At 38.2% G+C, this 19,607-nt stretch overlaps 1 protein-coding gene across 4 annotated transcripts in view; it reads left to right on the top strand.

The window, feature by feature from the left end:
• The first annotated feature begins 10,758 nt into the window (after nucleotides 1–10,758).
• Nucleotides 10,759–19,607, top strand: part of LOC129768526 (homeobox protein orthopedia) — a 133,106-nt gene continuing 124,257 nt past the window's right edge. Inside the window, exon 1 of one of the 4 annotated variants that reach the window (XM_055770242.1) lies at nucleotides 10,759–12,290. In XM_055770242.1, coding sequence (XP_055626217.1) covers nucleotides 12,257–12,290 — 34 coding nt within the window. In that variant the 5' untranslated portion in view covers nucleotides 10,759–12,256. The remainder of the gene's footprint in view (nucleotides 12,291–19,607) is intronic. The other 3 variants (XM_055770243.1, XM_055770244.1, XM_055770246.1) reach the window with 3 other exon arrangements.

The following is a 19,607-nucleotide window of genomic DNA, read 5'->3' as shown; positions in this document are numbered from 1 at the left end:
TTTTGACGTAGGTTTCGTCGTCCATTACCAGGCAATGCGGCTTCGTCAGCATTTCGGTGTACAGCTTCCGGGCTCGCGTCCTCCCCACCATGTTTTGCCTTTCGTCGCGGTTAGGAGCCTTCTGAACCTTGTATGTACGCAGGCCCTCCCGCTGCTTGGTCCGCTGGACGAATGAACTTGACAAATTCAGCTTATTGGCGTCATCCCGGACTTCTCGGATCACATCTAAACTGCTTAACTACGCGCTTGTGATCTTTTTCACTGACGGAGCATCCATTTCCATTTTCATAACCGGTCGATGGTTAGGTTCTCGAAGTATCGTTTAAGTACTCTGCTGACCGTGGATTGGACGATTCCCAGCATCTTACCGAAGTCCCGATGTGACAACTCCGGATTCTCGAAATGAGTGCACAGGATTAATTCACGACGCTCTTTTTCGTTCGACGACATTTTTCCAAATTTACGAAAAATTGACAGTGAAGCATGGCCAACGTGATCTATACACTCTTATCTGATTATAAGCGAAAGCTGAAGATATAATTCCTAAAAATTAAATTTCTACAGCGTTTTTTCCGTGATGCAATTTGATGTGACACACCCTTTAATTGTTTTATTGGTGATACCGATTTTGTTGACCCTAGCGTCAAGGATAAGCCACAGGCTTTCAACAGGGTTAAGATCCGGGCTTTGTGGGGGCCATTCAAGAAGTTTGATGCGACACGACCGGAAGAATGGCATTGTTACCATGGCCGTGTGCTTCGGATAGTTATCCTGCTGAGAAACGAAGCGCTCTTCAAGGCACGCCTTCATGCCGGATGGTAACTTTAGGATTTTTCCTCACTTCCCGGATGATCTTCTTATGTTATCGTAAATATATCGATTTTCACAGTGGGCACTCTATTTTGTCATCGTTTTTTTTAAATACAAACTGTTTTTTTTATGAACAAAAATGTTTATTTTTCTGACTGCAACATGCATTAAATTCAAAAATAACATAAAAAATGAGATTTTAGGAATCATTTCGATGTGTTCACTTTTTATTTTTACTATGGAAATGAAATAGATCAAAAAAATTTGACAGAACCATTAATTTTGTCAATCACTGTATGCGAGAATCAGTCAAAAACCGAATCCTCTATTGCCTTATCATCACTTCATTCCTTATCGTTGTTTCTCGCTTATTATTCTGGTTATTTTCTAATTACCGTCATTGCATTTTGGGTCCATAGGAAACGAACGTGTTAAAGGAAAGGTGTCACAATACATCAAATTTCGTTATAAATCTTTTTCCTGCTCTCGTCATGTTAGTGTTTTCCATGCCTCAGTTATTAACGTTGTGACAACACACATTTGACATTACTCAAAATTCGTTATGTAGCATCAGAAGAGGTCGGTTTAGGACCTCCTTCTCCTTATAATTTTCGTGATCTTCATTTCTTAAGAAATTATCTTGTTGTCCAACATTGTTTGTTAGTGGTTGAAGTAATACCCTTTATAACTGAAGTAAACAATCACTAGCTACGAAACAAAACGGGGCCAAACTTTAACACATCTAATTAGTGCAGTTCCTCAACCTGCACTTACGCATGCACACATACTCACATGCACCGCACACACAACCGCACATTTTTGAGAAATGTTTGGAATGGAGCCACCAAGCAACCAGCTAGGTAGGCAGAGAGTTTTCCACATCGTCAGTCAACCAACCAACCACCCCCCCCCCACCGTCTGCTTGCGTACTTTCTCGTATCGCTCACAGCAAGGATGGTTGGAGACAATAAAACACACAACACAGAGCGCTGAAAAATTGCTGCACAATAAAACGAGGAAAAACTCGTAAAGCAAATGAGAAAACGACAACACAGAAGATATTTTGCATCATCACTCACGTCGAACGTCAGCGCAGTCGGATGGAATGCCTTCTGTGCACTATTGGGTGAACCGGAGAAAGGATCGGTTCTGAAAGTGCGACTACTAGATAAAGTCATCTAGAAGTGATCAAATCTTTTCGATAGATGCATAGTAAATCGAACTTTTTGTAATTTATTTAAAAGTTGAAAAATCGAAGATTGTTTTGGCTTGGAGGTAAAGTGGTCACCTAATGGGGGCAAAGTGGTCACTCGAACATATCATACTAAAGGGATGACTTTTTTTGTCCATATTAATATATCCAAATATTAGTCCATACTAACATATCCAAAGAGATGTCTTTTAATCGTTCTGGAGTTATGATTTATCAAAATTAACATATTGAGGTTGCGCAGATATCTTAATGAAAAAAAAACGCAGTAGCTTATATTCCAACTTTGAAAAATCGTCATTCAAAAACGAAAAAAACACATTTCTGTTTTTTTGGATATACAGGGTTTTCCAACTTTAAATTCCGAAAGTAAATTGAAATAAAACACACTTAGAATTCGAATTTCGATGAAACTTATATTTCAAATTAAAGTTTGGTTTATGCCATTATGTGTGAAATAAAGGGTGTGTCACATCAAATTGCATCACGGAAAAAACGCTGTAGAAATTCGCCCAGTAGACCGATCCTTTTGAAAATTTTAGACAGTAAAATAAAAACTATTAAACAACTTTTGGCATTTTCTTTTTATTCATACTTCGAGCCCAAGCCCGTATGCTCGCACCTTCCTCTTTACCCCGTCCATAAGGTTCTGTACAACGCTGCCGCTGCTTGGTCCGCTGGACGAATGAACTGGACAAATTTAGCTTATTGGCGACATCCCGGACCGAACTTCTCGGATCACGTCTAAACTGCTTAACTACGCGCTTGTGATCTTTTTCACTGACGGAGCATCCATTTTTGACGTTCTTCACCTTCCGGTCGATGGTTAGGTTCTCGAAGTATCGTTTTAGTACTCTGCTGACCGTGGATTGGACGATTCCCAGCATCTTACCGATGTCCCGATGTGACAACTCCGGATTCTCGAAATGAGTGCACAGGATTAATTCACGACGCTCTTTTTCGTTCGACGACATTTTTCCAAATTTACGAAAAATTGACAGTGAAGCATGGCCAACGTGATCTATACACTCTTATCTGATTATAAGCGAAAGCTGAAGATATAATTCCTAAAAATTAAATTTCTACAGCGTTTTTTCCGTGATGCAATTTGATGTGACACCCCCTTTACAACATCATTCAAATGTCCACCTAAAGCTTCCTCGCACTCCTTGATCCGGAACAGGTAATTTTCGATGACTTTTCGGCACATATGGGGCGGTATCTCGGTCATAACTTCACGAATGTTGTCTTTCAAATGTTCAAGAGTTTGCGGAGAGTTGGCATAGACACGGTCTTTCGCATAACCCCACAAAAAAAAGTCTAGCGGGTTCAAATCGCATGATCTGGACGGTCAATTGGCATCACCAAAACGCGAAATTATGCGTCCCTTTAATTTCGTTCGCAATATGGCCATGTTCGGTCGTGTTGTGTGGTACGTGGCGCCGTCCTGCTGAAACCACATGTCATCCGTATCCATATCTTCTATTTGTGGCAAAAAAAATTGGTTAACATGCGGCCATAGCGCTCACCATTCACAGTTACCGTCTGGCCGTCCTCATTTTCAAAGAAATACGGCCCGATGACTCCACCAGACCATAATGCGCACCAAACAGTGACTTTTGGCGGATGCAATGGCCTCTCAACAATCACGTGTGGATTTTCTGAGCCCCATATACGGAAATTTTGGGTGTTCACATAGCCACCGAGCTCGAAATGTGCCTCATCGCTGAAGAAAATTTGATGCGAAAATTCAGCATTTTGCTGCTGTTGTTCGTTCACCCAATCGACGTATGCCCGACGCATTCCATGATCACCAAGCTCTAATTTTCTAATTTTTGTACCAGTTGGACTTTATATGGATGTAGGTGCAAGTCCAAATGCAAAATTCGCCACAATGATGTGTTTGACAAGCCCAATTGCTGAGCACGCCGTGGAATCGAAACATTCGGGTCATCCTCCACACTGGCAGCAACAGCAGCAATATTTTCAACCATTTTACCTCGATATATCGTAGGGAAGGTTGGGTAAAACGGACATGTTAAGAAGAACTTCAATTATATCTTTGAAAACTAATGTTTCCCAAAACTTTAATGCAGTTTCTGGCAATTCAATATACTGTTTCTCTACCTAATTGGCCAAATATTTTACAAAAAGGGGCTGTCCACATACCACGTGAACAACTTTAGGGGATAGGGGTTACGAAAATGTCCACGCTTGTCCACGGTGAGGGAAGAGGGGGTTTAGATAATGTCCACGTGGACACGTAAAGCATATTTTTAAGTCAAACATTTATATTTATAGTCAAAATTCAATGAGATCTGCTCTTTGTTCACAAGATATTTTTAACTTTACGCCCACCCTGAATACTCTGTATTCAACAATAAAAAGACTAAGTTGCCTGAGAGTGCTGCCCGGTCAGACATCCATATTTTTTTATATGGCTGGACTCCTTTTCGGAGATGTATATTCTGAAAGAAACGCGCTTGAACTGGCATCGATCAAATTATTCCAAACGGTAATAGAGGACCATGTATTTCGTCAGGATAAAGACATAAAGAATGTTGGAATCTTGTAGTATGAAAAATCAAGACTCATGTGCAGATTTCGATTCAGCTTCTGCTCTTAATGACAAAACGGCTTCGTATTTATTTTCCGAGAGCTCCCAAGGTTTTCCGAAAATTGAAACGAACAACAAATTCTTCCATGAGTGCACGGGCCGTATCTGTGGAGATCTGTTTCTTGCAATGATGTTTTTCTTTATTGATATCTGGTAATTTTTGTAATACGCTTCTAGTGGGTTGAAAGTTTGCAACATTTGCACAACCCGATGCGACTTGACTCGATCAGATGAATGAACGCAATATTGTGCTAATTTCAAATCCGATCGGATTCCGGAATAAGAGTTTATTTTATCTAAAAACATTTGAAAGAACGCTTGAGTCTCGATCGAGCAGGCATCGAGTGCGGACGCTTTTTGTTGTCGTTCCGTGCGTTGTTCGGGAGAGAGAAAATGGTGTAAGCGTTCGAGCTCAGTGTTTTTGTGAGTAGTTTGCACCCAAAAGTTTGTGTTTCAGGTGATAAATTCTGTGTTTCTGCTTCTATTAATTCTTTTCAGTTGTTTTATGGATGAATCTCAGAAATGAAAGTGTAAGGTCAAAAGTTGTTCATCGGACGAAGGTTTTTTGATTTCGTATGTGTGAGTGATGTTTCAGATTTAATTTGTGCTCGCGTTCACCACTCACTTTGGTGTTATGGCGTATGTAATTAGTTCTGCGTAATGCGTGTTGACATCGTACAAGTTTTAAATACAGTTTGTGAACTTATTCATAATCGAGTTTTGATTTCTTAGTTAGTGCTCCATATCGATCGTTCTTTGAAAATTTTGCTTGGTGTATACGAAGAATAGTAAATGGTGAACTTGAACTTGTGTGAGAAAAGTGTGTGTGAGAAGGAAAACCGCTCTACAAGTATGTGTTACCAATTCGCAAGTGAAGTCGATATTTATGTCTTGTCAAGTTCTTATGTGCCTGTTTGTGAAGCTATTTGAAGTGAGAACTATGGAAACAAACGAATTCTTCATTGAATTATGAATATATGCAGTGGGAATATCACTGATACAAAAGATTCTCGAGAGCAGAATAATGCGTAGGAAACAACTAGGCATCCTTATTGAGCGATTTTCTTTTAATCATAAAATAGAAAAAAGCTCAAGTTTACTCGCATCAGTGCGAACAGTCACAGAATAACTAAAAGATTTTATGTGATTGACTCGACTATGACAGGTTTTGAGGGCGTGGAATATTACTACTGCATATGATTCTGGTGGTAATCATTGCAAGTGAATACCGTGCGAAAAAATGTTTGTTTTTATATAATTTTCACTTGAATTTCAAGATGATGGGCTCTGGTCAAGAGAAGATATATATTTTTTTTATTTCAGTTTATTCTGTTTTGTTGTTTTCTTTTAAATTTCTCGGTATGTAGTATGTAGTCGGTTCGGTTCGTAATAAAACAGTTCATTAATAGCAAATAAACGCACAAAGAATCGCGAAATATGTAGCCGATCTGGTTTTTCATACAGAAGTTATTTGGTGTCCTTTTAGATTGCCGAAAAAAATCTCGGTGTACTCAATGTATATATACGCGGAAGTTTCGGGTGCCAATTGAGTGAGTTCGAGTCAGAAATTGTTAGGAAATATTACAACTGCTGGCAGCAACCAAAGTAATTTAGGATTCAATACAGGTGTGCTACATTTTTAATATCGTACATCAATTTTGTGAATTTAACTATCTAAAAAGTGATTATCATTACCGGGTTTTAGTTAAAAAAGTTCGCGTATTTTTCGCATGGAGTAAATAGGATAAGAGGTTTCTGTTAATTCAATAAGTTTCTTCCTCAGATTACCTAAAGATAACTCTGCCGCATTTAAGATTTTCGGAACTCCGTTCCATCGAGGGGTTGATAGTTCACGTTTATATTGTCACATCACTTACCACAGTGAATCCTGATCCATACCTCTCCCCACTAACAACTATCCCTTCCATGATAAACGCTAGGGAACCACGCTATAGAGGCGACCCTTCTGGCCTTCGGGCGGCGAATATCAAACTAACATTCCTTTCCTTTCCCTGGTGACTGTAAGGACGTGGCCGGCATCGTTATTGACCATTTAAAGCTCGAATCGCCGAGAATTGCACAACGAGAATGATTTGCTAGTCCCAAGCGTCATTCTGTGTGTTCTTTGTGCAATTTGGTTGGTTCACTCGATATGCTGCAGACATGAAGAGGTCGTGGAATAAAATGGCCGCTGAGGTTGGCCAACCGAGAGTCCAAAGTTTGGTAACCTTTAGCGTGAGAGGCACGGAAGTTACCACTAGACCAGATCGTCTCCAGTCGTCGTAATATCCTTGAATTATTATAGCGAATGAACTCGCTATTTTATAAAAAAAACAAAAGAAGAAAACATGTATTCGCTGCTTGTTTTTGCTATTTTTCGGTTGCGTGAGATGTATTTTACACATTGCAGACTAAAGTGTAACATTGTTATTAAGGCGATTTGTTTTTCAATTCAAAGCATTTCTAATTCAACTCGTTCTAGCCATCAAGCAAAGAGCAGCCCATGTGATGTTTCCAAGTTGACTACGAGAGTTGCGAAAAAACTTTGCCACCAAAAAGTTGTCTTCTTTTTCAATAGCCCTAACGTTCCTGGAGAAACTTCGCCGTCTAAACGTGGTATTACTTGGTCATTCTAGATTGGATCCTAGTCGCAAAGGAATATTGATCGAAGACTGAAAACATGTTAACTTTGAAAAACCAAAGCTTTCAACAAAAACTATTAAAAATTATAGCGCCATCTATCTTTTACAGAGTAATCTTTAACTATAAAAAAACAAATACAAACAATAATTACGAAAACAAGTGTTTTTTTTTTATTATCCAAAATATATATTTTATTAAGGCTCATATGGCGTCAGCCTAACGGGGCCGGGAGACAAGTGTTCACAAGTGTAATTTTTTTTTAAAGAATTGCTCATTGGCTTTGGTTTGATATGTTGATTATCTAAATTGGTCCAGGAATTCATATGTAATGAATTTATAAAAAAAAATTTAAAAAAGTGACAAAAGTTGATTTCTTGGACCACCCTAAAATGGAAGTGGGCACCCTAATAAACAAAACAAAATACGAGTGTAATATTTTACGATAATTAAAGGCGAATGAACTGAATAGTTGAAAGCCTCTTAAGGAGGCTAGCAAAGGAACAAAACTACCACTAAAAGTCGGAGTTTTTTGAAAATCGAAAAATGAACCAAGAGAGGAGTAAAGAAAAATGGTGTTTTAAATGGGGTAACTCTTTTAAAACACCATTTACCTTTACTCCTCTCTTGGCTGATTTTTCGATTTTCAAAAAACTCCGGCTTTGACTGCTTTGCGAGAGTGGCTAATTCTAGTATAGAAATTAAAAAAAAATCAGAATAATTTCTTCATATTTCTGTAGTTTAGGCATTCAAGAATATACCCTAGAAAGGACTTATCGAAAATCCTGCTACGGCCATAACAATGAACTTCAAACGCGTTTCTCTCGAAACTAGTTTTTTTCAAACTGGCGTACACGATATCTCAAGTTCTACTGAACCGATTCATGTCGAACTTATATGAATAGAATCTGTATGCATCTCTCTATCGCATGAACCTCTAAAAAAATAAAATATTTTTTAAATTTTACTATTTTAAAAAAAATTGGAAAACGGAAGAAAAATCGTTTTAAACCGCATTTTGGTTTTCAAACGCCATTTTGTCAAAAAAGATGCTTTTGACCTGTCCAAGGTTCATGCGATAGCGGCATCTTTACTGATTTAGAATCTATTCGATTTTTGGGTTTCAGATAACAAAAAGGGCTGGAATCGTGTACGCCACAGCACAATTTTTTTTTTGAGATCCTTCACTTCATCAGCTTGTAACTGTTCTAGTTGTGAATATTTCACCCCGTTCAATTTTTGTTTTATTGTTATATGATAGATGAACATTAACCCTTTGAGACACAGAATTTTAGAAAATAAAAACTTTGCACAGAAATTTTATATCATTCAAAATTGGAAAAAAATGGTGTGTTGTCATATGATGATAAACCTTGCCAACAAAATCGAATATATTTCTGACATTTGTCAATGCACAATGGTCCAGGAGATGCATTTAAGTGGAAATTAGCATTTAGAGCTCGACAGTTATTCTCTAGACAAAAACTGTCTCCGACAAAGTTGTTACATTTGATAGAATGCTCATTTTCATGTTGTTGAAAAAAGGGTGACCAAAATTTACGATGCCAAAAAAACCAAAAAAACTTTGTTGAAGACAGTTTTTGCCTAAAGAATAAACATTTCCCACAAAGTTGTTTTTTAACTCAGTTGCATTATGGTAACCATGAAAAAACCGGTTATTTTACTCTTACTTTTATATTTCAAGTTCTACATCAAAATAGTCTTCGTACGACTTTTAGAGCTTATCAATACCAACATTTTGCGATGCAGAATTTGTCAATATCTTAATCCTGCTCAAAGTTATTGATGGGTTTTCACCCAAAAACTCATGGTTTCAATTTTAATTTACTCAAATACAAAAAATAACATATCTTTGAAAATCACACATTATATAGAGTGAAATTTGTTCTTTCAAATTCCATCAACAAACATTTTTTCTGTTTGCCCCAGAAAGGATGGCTAGTAATTGAAGGGAGCGTATTTTTGGGAAGAAATATTAATAACTTTGAGTGAAGTTGAGATATTGACAAGTTCAATATTTGTATTAGTATGTTCTAAAAGTCTTTCCAAGACAGTTTGTATGCAGGATTTGAGATATAAAAGTTAGAGCATAAAAACCTTTTTTTTCAGGGTGACTCTAACGCAACTTAGAAAAAATGCGCTATATCAGTTATTTCAAGAGATACAAAAAACATTGTTCTACAAAGATGTCTCAAATAACTGGGACTACAACATTGTCGAACTATGTTTACCTCTATTTATAGAGATAAAAAAGTTAAATTTTTATAACATCGAAAACGTTGGTCACCCTATTTTTTGCAACATGAAAATGAGCGCTCTATTATATGTAACAACTTTGTCGAAGACAGTTTTTGTCTAGAGAATAACTGTCGAGCTCTAAATGCTAATTTCCACTTAAATGCATTTCCTGGACCAAAGTGCATTGTGCAATGGTATTACTTTAAATAAGAAGGTTCCGAAAAAAATTATGAGCACGCAGCTATTTTAATATTTCTAGGTGGGTCAAAAATGTCCACCATGCGTTATGACGCATCAAAAAGGTAGGACATTTTTAATACCACCGTTCCCCAAAGTGTTAAGTCCGATGAAGCTGAAATTTTGCATAGGGTGTTTTTTCAATGTGTTCCCGGAAGACGAAATCCTACGTCAAAAGATGCCAAGTTACCATAAAACAAGAAAAAATGCTATCGAGCTCCTCCTCCCTCATACACTTAATGGCCACAACAGACTGTTAATTTTTTACAAATATAAATCAATTGCTCTGATGTCACAATGCCAGTAAATGCAAAAATTGAAACTCAAAACAAGTGGCTAAGAGCTCCATGGGGTGATGATTTTGGAAATTTTCGATCCAGAGATGTTTACCCAAATACAAAACAGTTTTGATACACAATGTGTGCATCAAGAAAAACCGGATTTTCGTGCAACAAATTGCATGTCTACATAAGTACGAAACCCAATACTATTTCCACTCGAACCATACGCAACCGTCTCCGAGGCGAAGTTGGCATTCAGTGCTGAACCAAACAAACAAACACAAAAAATTACCCAACATTCCGTAGGATACGATGGGCATCAGTATTAAAAAAGTGTCCAATTTTTCTTCCTCTCCGAGTGCTTTTTTACTCAAGTATCCACAGCATCGCAGCATAGCTGGATCCGGTGGAAAAAGCACCCCATTCGTGAAAAATTACCCTTCCAGCGGATATAGCAACAGCTCGGAGCTCGGAAAAGTGCATCATCCCTTTGTGTTCCTTCTCGATGGATACTCGTGTACACAACGCGCAGGCCCTGGAATAGAATGCAACACTGAACAGCGTGAAGCGGATCAGGCCACGCCTTGCTCCCCGTGTAACACTTCTCAATCTCTGTGTTTTTTGCACCAGTTGTTGCTAGCGATACGTTGCTGCTGCTAGTGCTGTTGAGCGCAGCCATTGCCGTACTTCAGAATACGAGGGAAAAAAACGCGAGCGATTTATTTCACCTTAGTTTGTTCAAATTTTGAATACAAAAAGTGGTTCAAAGCTGCAATCGGCTCATAAACGTTATGCAATGTTTTCTAGTTGGAGAAGGTTTATTGAAATCACGTGCTTTTAGTTAAAAATATTCACGTTTGGTATTCGAGAGTTTGTGTTTCCACTTCAAGCCACGCCCACTATCACTGTGGGAAAGAGAAACCATTCGTCACTGGAATGGCCATGAATAAATAATGAATCTTAGCAGCACGAGCGAGATAGACTGTGCCTCCCGGTCGCTTATGTGAGTGTGTGTATGTTACTCTTCAGTATGTTCAAAGAAGGCAATATCAGCGCTTTTATCCGCTTGATCCGTTGTATCTGTGCCGCGTGAAGTGTTCTGATACGTCCAGCACCCGTGACAGGTTTTTGCCGCTGCTGTGAACCAAAGGGAAAAAAGCTACCGACTGTTGCGCGTTGTCGATGTTGTATTGGATGCTGTCTCAGTCTCTGTGCGGATCTCGTGCCCCGCAGTGCTTTGTGTTGTGCTTCCGCGGCTGGTATTGTGTACCCCTGGATACGTTCCTCTAATCATCTTGCAGCACCAGCGAAAGGGCAACCTCTCCGCGTCCTCTCGCGTCCTTCTCAGTGATCAGTGAGCCTCGCTTCCGGGTCACCACCCCTCGAGGGGCACTGCTGGGCTTATGTGATGGGCCGAACAGACAGCAACTAAATCCCATCAGACCAGAGACCAGAGTCAGGCAGCAGAACTTGTCGAGCCACTACGCTCTGGTCGCCCGAACCGTCGGGACGCCGCCGTCGGAGTTTTGATAAATAATTTTCCCCCATCGGCATCGGCACTGTAATGAATTGAATTTGTTAGTTACTCATTAATTTAATATAGACTAATTAATAAGCGTGAGAAGTGTGCTGCGAATCGTTTGTTTTTTTTTCGTTCTCCTATTTTTCGCCTTGGACTTCTTTTGCCCAGCCAAGATTGCTCGGTGAAGGTGAACGTGAATCTTTTTCTCCTGCTTCCTATGACCTCCGCTCATACTGAAGCCGTTGATGCGTTCATCCGCTACGCGGAAACGGAAGTACGAGTAGTGACCCGTATCGTCTCACGTGTGTGCACGGAAAGTGAATTACGCGGTACGGTGTCGAGCGAAGATGGGAGCGAGTCGTCCTGAATCTGTGATCTTGAGACCGCTTCTAAGTGATACATAATTAAACAGAGCTTAGCGAAAATGGATATGCGTAATTGAAAGTGTATATGACTCTGTTTGCTTTTTTCGTTTGCACTGCTGACGATTGTCAGACTGTTCTCGACGAGATAAAACAATAGTAAGCTAATTGTTGATTGTGGTGAAAATATTGAAAAGAAATCGTAAATTGATCCAGTAATGAATGCATCTGTGTGACGAGCGAAATTGGAAATATCTCATTTGTTGTGATTGACATTTCAAGCTGTCTTCTCTGTCCGTTAGAAACTTCTCAGCAGACATGCTGAATAATTTAAGTGCTGCTGGCTTGGGAGGTAAGTTTGAATCTAACTATTTTATGTTGCATCAAATGGTAATATTTGCTAGTGGAACAATCGTTTGATAAAAATAGTTCAATGAAACGTATATCTTTTTAAAACAGTGGAGATCTTAATATAGTGTATTGTACTGAAAAAAAATTAAAAAAAAACATTTTTTTTGAAAAATAAATTAAATTGAGCGTTTTTTACTATTACAGCATCGGCACCATAAAAACCATTTACAATCTCAGCGGCCTGACTTGCATTTTCGCATTTATAAAAGAAAAAGTGTAAATGTACCGAATTTTTCTATTTGCTGACCTCCATTGCTAACACCCTGTAACTCACAACTGAATGGAATAAACAAAAAAACAGTAAAAGATTTTTTTAAGTGTGAAATGTCACCTTTGCAACGAGCCTAAACTTGAAATTGTAGGATCGATATTACGCGAGATATTGATCACTAAAGCCAGCTTTCGAGAAAATAATAGATAACTTTTTCTCCAACCTAAAATTTTAGATTGTCACCATTTTTATGTCTCTTGAGATATATCTACACTTACTTAACCAAACTTCAAAGTGTATATAGGGGAACCGCGGACAGTGGGGGTAATATGGACAGGTAGTTGATTTGTATAAACGGTGTGTCACATCAAATTGCATCACGGAAAAAAAGCTGTAGAAATTCGCCCAGTAGACCGATCCTTTTGAAAATTTTAGACAGTAAAATAAAAACTATTAAACAACTTTTGGCATTTTCTTTTTATTCATACTTCGAGCCCAAGCCCGTATGCTCGCACCTTCCTCTTTACCCCGTCCATAAGGTTCTGTACAACGTCAGGTTGTAGTTTTTTTTTGAACAGAAATCCATTTTCTCTTGAAGTCCGCCTCCGATTTGACAACTTTTGGGTTCTTCCGGAGGGCCTGCTTCATAATCGCCCAATATTTCTCTATTGGGCGAAGCTCCGGCGCGTTGGGCGGTTTCATTTCCTTTGGCACGAAGGTGACCCCGTTGGCACGAAGCGAGATCCAGCCAGAAGATGGTCGGACCCTCGTGCTGCTTCAATAGTGGTAGTAAGCGTTTCTCTAGGCACTCCTTAAGGTAAACCTGCCCGTTTACCGTGCCGGTTATCACGAAGGGGGCGCTCCGCTTTCCGCAAGAACAGATCGCTTGCCACACCATGTACTTTTTGGCAAACTTGGATAGTTTCTGCTTGCGAATCTCCTCCGGAACGCTGAATTTGTCCTCATCGGAGAAGAACAACATACTCGGCAGCTGACGAAAGTCCGCTTTGACGTAGGTTTCGTCGTCCATTACCAGGCAATGCGGCTTCGTCAGCATTTCGGTGTACAGCTTCCGGGCTCGCGTCTTCCCCACCATGTTTTGCCTTTCGTCGCGGTTAGGAGCCTTCTGAACCTTGTATGTACGCAGGCCCTCCCGCTGCTTGGTCCGCTGGACGAATGAACTTGACAAATTCAGCTTATTGGCGTCATCCCGGACTTCTCGTATCACATCTAAACTGCTTAACTACGCGCTTGTGATCTTTTTCACTGACGGAGCATCCATTTCCATTTTCATAACCGGTCGATGGTTAGGTTCTCGAAGTATCGTTTAAGTACTCTGCTGACCGTGGATTGGACGATTCCCAGCATCTTACCGATGTCCCGATCTGACAACTCCGGATTCTCGAAATGAGTGCACAGGATTAATTCACGACGCTCTTTTTCGTTCGACGACATTTTTCCAAATTTACGAAAAATTGACAGTGAAGCATGGCCAACGTGATCTATACACTCTTATCTGATTATAAGCGAGAGCTGAAGATATAATTCCTAAAAATTAAATTTCTACAGCGTTTTTTCCGTGATGCAATTTGATGTGACACACCCTTTAGGTACATTTTGAATTTCAGATTTCTGTTGATGAAAACACCTTCTACATGTTATTCTATAATATTTAAGCCACCCTATGGCAATGAATACTGATCAAAAGTGGAAAAGGGAAACAAAAACCGAAAATCATACATGATTCCGCATGTGGATATAATTTTAGTTGCTTCGATATTAAGCATTTTGAGTGGTTTAATAACAAAATTCAATTCGCTGATGGTTATATTTCGATTTGTGAGATGACAAAGAAGCGATATTACGTATGTACGTAAAATTAAATTTATTTTTGAGTGAAAAATTTAAATTATTGAAATAATTGTACTGGTGGGGTAAAACGGACAGTTACCACTGGGAGGGAGATGGACTGCGAAAAGTCTGTTTTATCTGTTCCTAAGGAATTCCCTGCGTCTATAAATGGAAATGAGATCGCCAAATATGGACTGTTTAGAAGCTAACTGGAACCAAAAGCATAATAGTTGAGAGTCTGCTCGTTTATACTGCTGAAAAGCACGATATCACTTCTAAATGGATTAATTCGATTTGTTCATCATTCAACGGACATTCGTGATAAGTTCAGACCTTGGTTGAATAAAATTATTCCTCTCGCCATCGATAAACCTCTACGCTCCATATATTACAAACCTGTCCATATTACTCGCATCGAAAAAAATGTTGTGCTTTTCGGTCTGTTTTAATTTCAGTAAAAAAAAACATTGAAAAACGCTTTTTTGTAAAATATTTGGCCAATAAGGTAGAGAGAAATATTGAATTGCAAGAAACTGCATCAAAGTTTTGGGAAACATGAATTTCCAAAGATATAATTTAAGTTCTTCTTAACATGTCCGTTTTACCCCCACCTCCCCTACCATTGAATGGATTATTGAATTTCAGCTTGAAGAGATCTAAGTTTCATTTTGTAGTTTATAAGGAACAAGTATTTGAAAAACAGGTAGGGTAGATGATCTTGATTTGTCCGATTTAAGGTTTTTTCACGCAACTAGTAAATGCAAATCGATTTTTTTCATGAAAATCACACATAATCACACGCGAGTTTGGGTTTGTTGAAAAGCCCCAATGGTTTTTAACGATTTTTCTTAAAGAGGAATTATGATCATGGTTTGTCCAAAAAATGATCATGTTTTGTCCGGTTTTAGAAATCACCATTTTTGAATGAAAACATTCGAATTCCCAAGTAGATGTTGGATTTATCATTGCTTTAGTTTACTGTCATCGTATTGATCCATTCATAATTTAGGCTTTCTTCAGAATATTGCCTTTTCTTAGACATTTTAAAATTGTTACCCTCAACACACTCAATACAGAGAAACTTTATTTCTGCTATGAGCGAATGACACAATAAACAAACTGCAGCGCGCCAAGCGGTTGCCATAGAAATCATGTGGACAAAATAACATTATTGAATTGGACAACTCATGATCAGAACTTAGTTCATCAAAATGCGTTAATTTAATGGTTTAGCTATATAAATCTGATACAAATGGTGTGCAAGCATGATGTTTACAATATTTGTAATGTCATGTCATACGTGCCAAATAATCATCTGGTGATCGATTAAAAGTTAGCTCGAATGAGGGGCCATTGACACAAATAGAAGGTGTATTTTATAATCCTTTAAAACATGTGATTGCGTAAAAATATACAATAAAACTACTGTAAATCATGAAAAAATTATAGGAGGTTGTGTCCAAGATACGACCGCATTGTTGACGTAGAACTACGCTGTTATTTTATATAAGTCGCTTGTTTATAACTTCGGATATTATTCTATAATGCTGTGAAATTTTAGAAACAACTGCTTATATGAATAATCTCTGAAATGGTTTTTTCATTGTAGAATCAGTTGAAGATAATTGATTGATGATTCATTCTTGCCCTCGCAGAATAATACACTAGCTGATCGTATGTCGCAATCTATTTCATGTCAATGCATGTCGAAGGCTAATCCGGTGGCCTTTTTCGCAGCTGACATAGACTCAGCTACAGTCGATTATATACATGTTGCACCAGCACCATTATTCCACATCTCATAACTACATCAATATCAGTGGAATCGCACCTCTAGGCATCGTTCGTAAGACGTAAACCAAGCGCCAAACAAGCGTTCGCCATAGCACACATACGGAGCCATACATTGGTGACTTGAAACTACTAGGAATATAAACACTTCTAATCATTTTGCGATATCCACAAAAGAAACGCTTTTATTGGTATTACTGGCCTCAGATAAAGTTGCATAACTTTCTCATGCTCGAGATAAGCGTAGCTGTCACACTTAGTGGAGGGAGGTTTGTCGCTGGCAAGCGAAACCTAATCACATACAAAATTCCAGAACGATACTTACTTTATCAACAACCACGAAAACAGTAGCATTGATTCAGTATGATCAGGATTAGTGCAAATTCAATCCTAATTGAAAACAGTTTTGCGACTGGCACGCGAACCCAAAAACTTATAACATTCCAGTACGACGTTCAAGATGCTTGGTGTTCCCCAAATATTTTTTTTGGCGCTTAACCTTAACACCTGCTTCGCCATAACATCAGCTTAATGCATTGATGCAATGTAAGGCACCAACGAAGCCCTTATGAAGACGGAAAACAAACAATGTTAACTGCTAGGAAAAATACTGAATATTTGGCTCAGCAGAGATTCGTTACTAATACCCTAGCCTAGTTTTGTTCCCGTCATGCGAAACCAAATCACAGGCAAAATTTCAGAACATTTATTTTCTTGGTGATCCGACGATAGCCTAGCTTGATGATTCCCCACACAATTGTGTAGCTCAGAACCTTGATGCAATGGCGTCAGTTTGATGCAATGATTGCAATGCCAGAGTCATCAGCGAGCGAATAATTTGGTGGCGTCCACAGCTCAATCCGAAACGAAGACATGTGATGACGCAAAACAAAGAAGAACAAACGATGTTCATTGGTTTGAATACAGAACGAGACTGGAAGTTTGCTTCAGCGAGATCCACTGTTTATACTCTAGGCAAGTATTCCCCTTCATTATTCTTCTTTTCCTTTGTTCACAGAGAATTTAAATCCCACGATTTCCCCTTCGTTGCTCGTTATTGACAGCTCTGTTCGGGAAAGCACACAAATGGACAGAACAAATGTATGGGAGAATGGAAACGCTTAAGGTTTTCATGAATTTTAACCATTTACAAACCAGGGGATTCTAATGTATAGCGTATTAAACAAATCTTAGGGAATTTCCGATTCGTTTAGTATGTAAATCGCTAAAATCCGTTCGCGGCAAAAATAGTTATTAACGTTAACTTTATTTCATAAACATGACCTGATTTGGCACCTTTAATGAAAGACGTAGTTCTACGTCAAAAAAAATTGGCAGAGCATTGATTAAATTCTCAATAATTAGTTATCAGTAGAAGAGGTGCGGGTAAGACGGATAGTGGGTTAATATGGACATGCGGTTGGCTTGTATAGGTGATTGTACTGGTGGGGTGAAATGAAGAGTTGCCAATGGAAGCGAGACGGACTGTGAGAAGTATGTTTATTCTATTCCTAAGAAATGTCCCGCGTCTATTAACGGAAATCATATCGCCAAATGCTGGACTGCATAACAGCTGCCTGGAACCAACATCAAAACAGTTGAGGATATACTGCCGAAAAGCACGATATCACTTCTAGGTGACTTAATTTGGGTTTTTCAACATTTAACGGATATTAGTGGCCAGTTCAATAAAATTATTCCTCTCACGAGCGATAAACTTCTACACTTCGTATATTATGTAACTGTCCGTTTCACCCCACTATATATCCGTGTTACCCGCATCACAGAACATATTCTACTTTTCTGTCTGTTTTTACTACCGTAAAAAACATTGTAAAACACTTTTTTTGTGAAACATTTGACCAAAAAATTCGAAAAGTAGTATATTGAATTGCTAGAAATTGCATTTAAGTTTTGAGAAACATGGGTTTCCAACAACACAATCGAAGTTCTTTTCAACATGTTCGTATTCACCCCATTTCTCTCATATATGTGGAAATATGAACATGTTGGGTCATTTGAAAAATACCCATGGTTTTTGATTATTTTATTGATGATTTTTGTTCCTTATTAGGCATTATTAACTAGAACAGGGATTTTCAGATCGTGCTCTACGAAGCTTTCGCAATGCTCCGCTTACTTGAAATCATAGACTCACTCTTGAAAAAAAAAAACTACTTTAATACTTTGATAATAAACTTAATATTTTAATAATAACTTTAACTCTTTGCGGTTGGAAATATTTTTACTTGAAAAAGCAGTGATGTATAACTGTGTGAGATTGTATGCAGAATATGTGAGATTATGAAAGATAAACAAGATTATTTTTTGTTTTCATGTAAACTTCAGATAAGTATTTACTAAAAAATGTGTTTTAATGTGTTGTTTTCATATAAATCATATATATTCCCTACATATTCGTATAATGTTTTTCGTAACAGTCCCCAAAATACAGTTCAGGTGTTCGCATGTATCACAAAAATGATAAGTTTGGCGTCTTCCGCCTTTTATCCTTCTGTTTGAACATACAGAACAATTCTGCTTGCCGCAATACATGGAGTTTTTCATGAAGCCTTTCCTCAAGCATAGATGACAACTTTTGTTTTTACTGAGTACCGTTATGTTATGTTTATACGAGCACCTTTTGGATTCGTGAACAGATTCACTAGACATTAAAATTCTTTAAAAAAGATGTGAACTGATATATTGTTGCATAAAGTACGAGATTAGTATACTTCCTTGCTGTGATGGCTGAGAGTAGACAAACGACAGCAAAGGGTTAATACTTTTCATATACCGACGAAATTTTGAGAAAAATAACACGGTGCGATCATTTCTATTGTATTTGCTTTAAAAATTGCTCCGTCGAGAAAAAAGCTCTGAAAACCCATGACCCCCATTTTTTGCATAATTTTATAGCTCCATCCGTTTGTAACGTCTGTGTTTCAACGAAATCGTAAAAATATTTTTTAATACCAATGTTTTTCCATCTAGAGATTTGTGCAGAGAATGAAGTGAATGATTGTTAGTTGTTACAAATCTCAGGCATACACGGTGGAGGTTACAAGACATCCCAACTAAACTCCCTCAACTAATGACGCTTCATCATAGATTTGTGTGGTACCGCATCGTTATGATGGAAAAAAAACTTATTTTCTCTTAATCAAGTCTGGTAACATTTTTTCCAAATCACTTCTTGTAACCCATCCAGTTGTGGACAGGATCAATTGTAAGGCCATGTGGTAACACTTCATAATGAAGTCTTTACTAATCCCACCACACCACATCATAAATTTATTTGGCGTTAATGCAGCCTCTACTCTATGTTCTTTTGCGCATGGTATTACTGTATTTACCTATTTTTATCTATCTAATACTTCACCAATGAAAAGCCGGTTGTTGAAA

Source organism: Toxorhynchites rutilus, chromosome 2 (genome assembly GCF_029784135.1).
Source record: "Toxorhynchites rutilus septentrionalis strain SRP chromosome 2, ASM2978413v1, whole genome shotgun sequence".
Lineage (NCBI taxonomy): Eukaryota > Metazoa > Arthropoda > Insecta > Diptera > Culicidae > Toxorhynchites > Toxorhynchites rutilus.
The sequence above is the reverse complement of the archived record's forward strand: the minus strand, read 5'-3'. Positions and strand labels throughout refer to the sequence as shown.